This window comes from Gossypium hirsutum, chromosome D11 (assembly GCF_007990345.1).
Source record: "Gossypium hirsutum isolate 1008001.06 chromosome D11, Gossypium_hirsutum_v2.1, whole genome shotgun sequence".
Lineage (NCBI taxonomy): Eukaryota > Viridiplantae > Streptophyta > Magnoliopsida > Malvales > Malvaceae > Gossypium > Gossypium hirsutum.
The window spans coordinates 6,138,560-6,145,861 of record NC_053447.1 but is presented as its reverse complement, the minus strand read 5'-3'; the positions used below and the strand labels follow the sequence as shown (position 1 = coordinate 6,145,861).

Genomic DNA, 7,302 nt, shown 5'->3' with positions numbered 1-7,302 from the left:
CATCAACGTTCTTTTTCTACAGTAGTTCATGTTTGACCTTAGGCTATAAATGAGTGAAATTTCATTCTCAGGTTGCATAAGTTACAACAAGAAAAATTAGAGAGGCTAAGCAGAATAGAAATTGAAGATGAGTGAACGTATTAGTGGTGTTATTTACTATGATGGTGAGGTCCGTGACACTGAGAATGATGTTGTTTTTTTATCGGAGAACACAACGCGGTTGGTTTTTAACTAGACTATATATTTGACAGAATTTAAAAGAATTAGGCGCAAAATCTTCAGAACGGCGCCAATAAGGGTTTCTTCTATTGAGTATCGATTTTGTGCTTCGATTGACCCCGTGACATATGACTTATTTGATATCAAAGGTGGTCGTAGCTTTGAGGCGATGGTGCAGACTCATCCCACTAGTGGATCACCCTATCTTGCGTTATATGTACAATTTTTATCGCCAAATGAAACATTTGCAACTTCAACATCTACTGCTATTCGAAAGGAATACACGACCCTTATCCGACACTCTGTCAGTGAGAGGCAAAACACGAAAGCGCTCGTGTTTGGTGGCAGTATGAGATACATAACTCCTGCACGACACTCGGTTAGTGGATGGGACATGCACATCGGTGGGTCAATGTTCGATGCTGGAAATACGTATTGGGGAATGACATCAACTTCTAGTGGTTGGCAATCCACATCTAATTGGGGATGTTACGAAACGTCTACAAGAAGGGATGATGTGCTCCCTACAACATCCACCGGTAAGGGGACCTCATATGTTGCAGATGATGGTGGGTTGGATGATGAGTCCGATGTGGATCCACCTCAAAAGCCCGACCCCGATAGTGTAGAAGTTGCATTATTTTCTGAACCGTGCCTATTCCATCTGAACCTGAAAACGTTGAAGGGGGTTCAGATAAAAAAGAAGAAGATCTGCGATTCAGGACGTACTCGCCTCCAGCCCACATGTATAATGTCTATATCTCGACAGATGATGCGTTGGAGTTTCTAGATCTACTATACAGAAGGCGTGATCGTACAAGTTCGTCACTGAATTCGGGTGAACAGGAAGTTCGTAAGTAGTTTTCCAGTAAGAATAGTTTTTTTGGTGCATTGAAACAACATAGCATAAATCACAGGGTGAACTACAACATGGTTAAATCCAAATCTGATAAGTTCGAGGCTAAGTGTACAGTGTAAGACGGTACATGTTCATGAAAAATCATGGTTTCTTTTAGGAAAAAGACAGACTTGTGGAAGATAAAAAAGTACAAAGGTCTACATATCTGTGTTGCTAGTACAATATCACTAGGTGTTTAGAGTTTTTGAATAATAATGTTATTACTTAATGTTGTATTATTTAACGTACTTCGTTGACATGTGTTTCACAAGATTATCCCAATATAGATTTAGGTATGATAGCTAGCTTAATTCTACCGATGTTGAAGGTGGATCCCAGGACTTCTGTGTCAATCTTAATTGCCAATATTCGTAGCCAATTGAGGTACACACCCTCTTACCGCAATGCTTGGATAGCTAAGCAGAATGCATTGGAAAATATGCATAGTAGGTGGGACGCTTCATATAATGAGGTGTGGTAGTGGTGACAAATGCTGGAGAGGTACGCCCCAGGTTGCATAACAAACCTTAAAACGGTCCCTACGTACTACAACGACTGATTGCTTCGTGGATGCCATGTGTTCAAGCGTCTGTTCTAGAGCCTTAAGTAATGCCAAGACGTATTTGTGTACTGTAAGACATTTGTAGAAATTAACGGTACCTTTATGTATGGTAGATATACCCATCGGCTATTGCTAGCTGTGGCACAGGATGGCGGTGGAAGAATCCTTCCAATTGAGTTTGCAATAACGCCGGGGGAGTCAGGTGATGAATGAGATTTCTTTCTTTCTAGGTTAAGGTGGCATTTATGCCCCCAACCTGATATCTGCGTTATATCAAATCGGGGCACTGGAATACCAGCCAAAATTAAGTGATAGGGAAGCCTATGGGATCGCACACACTATCGGTATTGTCTAAGACACGTATGTCCAACTACTATGGACAATACCGGTCTATCGCTGAACGATAGTAAGTGACCAACATGGGTATTTAATCTATATTAATATATTTTCATTTGTAATATTCAATTTATTCTGAATGGAATAGTGGTATGTAATTTTTGCTATCAACTTATATAGGCAGGGTACGAGATCAATAAGGACCGTTTTCATGAGATGTTCGGGATTTTACGTCCATTTAATGATTAATGCACAGACTACCTCTGTAACATACATTTCAAACAGTGGACACAAGCATACGACGGTGGCCTATGATATGGTCATATGACCACAAACCTGGCTGAATGTATAAATTTTATTCTAAAAGGAACGCGTCATTTGTCAATAACTTTGGTTGTGCGAGAGACATATTTTCGTTTGGCGGCACTATTTCCAAAGTGAGCAGTGAGTTATAAAGGACAAATGTATGGAGGCCATGTATGGTTCCGAAAGGTATTACAAGAAATTAAAAAGGCAAAGGCGCGAGCCAACACCATGCACACAGTGTGTCACGATCGCGACAACCTATGGTTTCGTGTGATGGAGTTTGATAGACCGAACCAATGTATTACCGGTGAGCAATATCGTGTACACCTGAGAAATAGGACTTGCAACTGTAGACGTTTGACGCACTTCGTTATCTATGCGCTCATGCAATTGCAGCTTGTTAGAATCTCCGTTTGGATCCCATGAGATATGTCGATAAAGTGTACAAAATAAAATACATGTACAATATATGGAGACACGTATTCCCACCAATCCTAGATAAACATAAGTGGTTGTCTATATTGCTTGCTCCGTTTAAGTTGTTATTGGATAGAGAATTGCGTCGCAAACAAAAAGGTCAACCTTGCTCGAGTAGAATATGTAATAATATGGATATCTAGGAAAGAACGAACCAATAACAGTTGTGCGGATGGTGTAATAACCCAGGTCATACAATTCGATAATGTCCAAACCGAAATAGTTGATAATTGCTGTAATGAAACTATGTTGCATTATTTCTATTGCCTTATTCAAAAGAACTTCTATTTTATTGAAAATATAAAAATAATTTACTATTAAAATATTAAAAATAACTTTTATTTTATTAAATGAAACAATATAGAAATAGTTTGTACAAATATATTAAAAAATCAATATATGTGCCGGTCGGAGTCAGTGCCACATAGGGGTGGTCGAGAATTACGCACTGAATTCCTCATTGGTTCAGTTTCCAGCGAAGGTTGTGGTTGCTCCGATTGTGGGTGTTGGAAGATGACCCACATTGATAGAATAAAGAATGTAGAGGTGTTTGCATCACCCATGGCGGAGGTGTTTGAATCCCATAAGGCGATAGGGATTGGTAATGAGATGAGCTCTCAGATGGTGCCTCGTGCGATCCTTCCAGCGACAATGGCCTATATATCGGGGCTTGAGAGTCATCGGGAAAGGAGATACACCGGGCCATGCATTCCAACCTGGCATAGGACTGGAAAAAGAAAACATATGAGGGTTAGGATACATATAAGGGCTAGGATACGCACCTGGCATAATCTGAAAGAGTTGTGCTGTAGGTGTCGTCGATTGAAGCATTAGGCTCGGTGATTGTGTGGGCACTGTTGATGGGTCTGTGCTGTCATCCATTCTCCTTGAATTTAAAGGGCCCTGTCATTCCCTTTCGACACGGATTTGCCGATGCCTCTGCTCTTCTAACAGCAAATATGGCTTGCCATAGATCCTAAATCATAGCATGTAATTCAGCGTGCACGCTAACTCTGGAATGATGATCGGTTTGCGAGTAGGTATATGATTATTTTTCCCAAATTTGGATATATTCCGAGAAGAAATCTCGTCAATTCGTATTCGTTTGTGTAAGTCAATTTTGTGCTCATCATCGAGCACTTCAGGTGCCTTGAGAATCAGTTGTCAGAATTCAAATTGCCGCAACACTCTATCTGTCTGGTGCATTTCGACAGTAGCATAGTTGACCAATGGGACCTTAACATGCCAAATGTTCAGATTTTGAAATAATTCATCCGAAATTACTACCCGAATTGTCGAATCCTCGTATGGTGTCCATTGAAACTATATGAACGTGATAAAAATATTAGTTATATACATAATACTAAATACTAAATATGAAACAACTATTTTATGTATATATATTATTTAATACTTATTTGCGCTTCCGATCGTTGGTCTAATAGAAGCTATATATCTTCAAGAGTGGTAGGTATTCCAACATAACTCGCTGATGGTTCCACCTAATTAAATAAATTTTTAGCATACAATTTTATTTTAAATCTATGTAATAATTGTAAAATCAAATAAAAATTTTACCTCGTTATGAGTGAGAATGTATATGGGTGGTTCACTCAAGGATGTAAAAATGGGAAACGAAACCGAGCCTATGATTGTAGTAGTGATAGGCAACATTTGATTTTGGTTTTATTTGGTGGCGTCGCCCCGCACATCTCTCGGTACAATGTTGCCAACAAGGCAGACCCCTAACTAAATTCGCCAACTGCTCTAAAATCAATGAGTTTCAACAGCCACCTCAGATGTACGAGGTTTCGTGACAAGTCCGGCATCAAATAACCTCCAATCATCTCAATGATGTATGCCCGAGCATATCATATTCTTTCTACTACATTGGAATCATTCCCCTGCTCTAAGAATGTGTCTCGTAACCAGCCCATCTCGATCTGACCTCGTAAATATTATCCAGAATCGCACCCAAAAGATCGTAGCATATGGCTCCCTAATCAACAGATTGAACAGACCCGATGAGTGCGGACCTATCCACCAACAATCCTAATTGTAACTACACGTCGTCCAAAGTGATAGTACACTCTACGCATGGAAGATGGAATATGTACGTCTCAGGTCTCCACCTCTCTGTTAACGCGCTGATGAGTTTTGGATCCAACTTGCACCCTTGGTCTATAGTGGCCACGTGCCAAAAACCCGCTTCCCTCAAGTAATTTTCTATCAACAGTGATGGAGGACCAGACATATTAAGAATATAACATTGTAACACCCAATCTACAGACTGTTATAAAAAATTTTAAAATACAAATTAATTAAAATCACATGAATGAAAAAAATATTAAATATATTCAAAAATTAAAATTAACCCTTACCATTTTCATTTGTTCGACGGAGATATGTTTATGATTGAGACGAATTAGTTCCCCAGCCACTACTAACACGATCAAATATTTTTGAAATTATAAAAAAAATAATACTAATTTAGAAAAAATTAAAAGGAATGAATTAATTAAAGAGAGCTTTGAGAAATTTGAGAAATTTGAGAGCTTTGAGAAATTTAGGGAGAAATTTGAGAATTTTTTGTCAAAATTTCAAGAAATATTGTGTGAAATAATAGAAGGGGGGTTTTATATAATTTTTTTTACCGTTGAACCCCCCAAAGGTAAAAAATAAAATAGTCGTTGGGAAAAAAATACGGAGCAAAATGCGCCCCTGGGGGAGCGATTTTACCGCGTCAACAAAGTGCGTCCATGTCAGCGCGTTTTGTGCTAACACGGCAAAATCGCTCCCCTAGGGGCGCGTTTTGCTAAAATATCACCCTAAAACGCTCCTACGTGGACGCGTTTTGCCAAAATCGGCCATTTCCGGTAAATAATATGGAAATTGGCCCATTTCCGTAAATATATTTGAAAATGGGCATTTATAGGTAAATTAGTCATTCCTAACAATTTTACATGCAAGATGAACATGATAAAAGAAGAAAAAAAAACACAACACAACATGAATACACAAATGTTAGAATATATAAAAAATTATATAACATAAATTATTACCATTTCAAAATTTATATAATCACAGGAAAATATAGCTGAAGACAATACAAATATACAGTAAATGAAATAAATTCATCAAGTGGAGGTTGGAGAATAAACTTGAGGAGGGTAAGGAATGAATAAGTTGAAAGTTGATTTTTATAATTGCAATAAACTAAAATTCTCGAGTCATCAAACTAAAATTTATGTATAATTTTAAAATTTTAATTAATATTTAAAAGTATTTTTATTTCAAAAAAAATTAAAATTTCAAATAGTAAAACATATTTTTTATAGCAAGTAAAATATCACCCATTTTTATTCATAAACAACAATAATTTGCATCAAAACATATAAGTTCATTTTGTTACCGACCAAAGTACAAAGCTCGTATGCCATCGATATCATCTTGGCCTAGATTCCTTTTGAGCCTATAATATGGGTACATAATCGCATTTGGGTCCCGACTATGCCCAAGTCTTAAAATATGTCCTATTTCATGAATAGATACAGATTCTAAATCGATTTGATCTAGTCTTGTAAGATTATTAGTACTCCAATTCTCGTCAGCATCGTAATGAAGCCTCCCGTCTTCGGGTGCAAAAGCATGAGCCAAAATATTTCTGGGGCCATCGAATGGGTAGTTGTCCCAATGAAAACGACGATGAAACCCCACCACGATATCTAATGGATTGAATACCCACGCTTCCCGGAATGTGAAATTGGAAACATCAGCCCATTTACCAAATGCCCTAGCGATGATAGGCCTTAATTGTCGGTCACTAATCACATATGCACTAGAACGTAACTTGTAGGTCAATTGGCGTTTGTTCCATCGAGGCATCCCATTTAAAAAGGTATAGTTAGCTACCATACGAAACTTGAAACCATCATTTGAGTCGTTGAAAACATCTCGAACGCCACATCTAGGGGTTGACATTTTTCTCATGGTATCAGAGTTGATTTTTCCTGTTACCTCGAGACGATAGTATTGTTGGTAAGCTTTAAGCGCAGATTCTAACAAGCTATCGAAATGATCAGTGAAATTGACATCGTTAATGGAATAATAATACCCAAAGGCTTTCAAGTATTGCTTAACGTGATTAAGTCCTTTGAATGTGTATCCCTTTTGAGCTCCTTCAAATAATTGGAGAGATCTAGAATGAGATTCGGAATTAACAAATAAAGACTGTATTATAAGCAACAACAAAGCTTGTGAGATTATATGATGAGAAAGCTTGGGAGCCATGGTTTTTTTGCTATAATCAATTGAAGAGATTTCAATTATTTATATTCAAATTTTGGTGATTATCTTTGCTAAAGCAGCTGTTTTTACATTAAATATTTGGCTACCTTATTCATTATGAAAATTAATGAAGTTAGGTTTTCCTTGAATTTTACTTTTCATGCTACACAATCTAATGGCTAGTTGATTGACTTCTAGATGTAAATTTGTATAAATT

The 7,302-nt window shown here is 37.6% G+C and overlaps 1 protein-coding gene across 1 annotated transcript; it reads right to left on the bottom strand.

Annotated features, from left to right (window-relative positions):
* Positions 1–6,206: 6,206 nt before the first annotated feature.
* Positions 6,207–7,088, bottom strand: LOC107911788 (metalloendoproteinase 1). Its single transcript, XM_016839718.2, has one exon. It carries the CDS (start codon positions 7,086–7,088, stop codon positions 6,207–6,209), a length of 882 nt encoding a protein of 293 aa, XP_016695207.1.
* Positions 7,089–7,302: the final 214 nt, after the last annotated feature.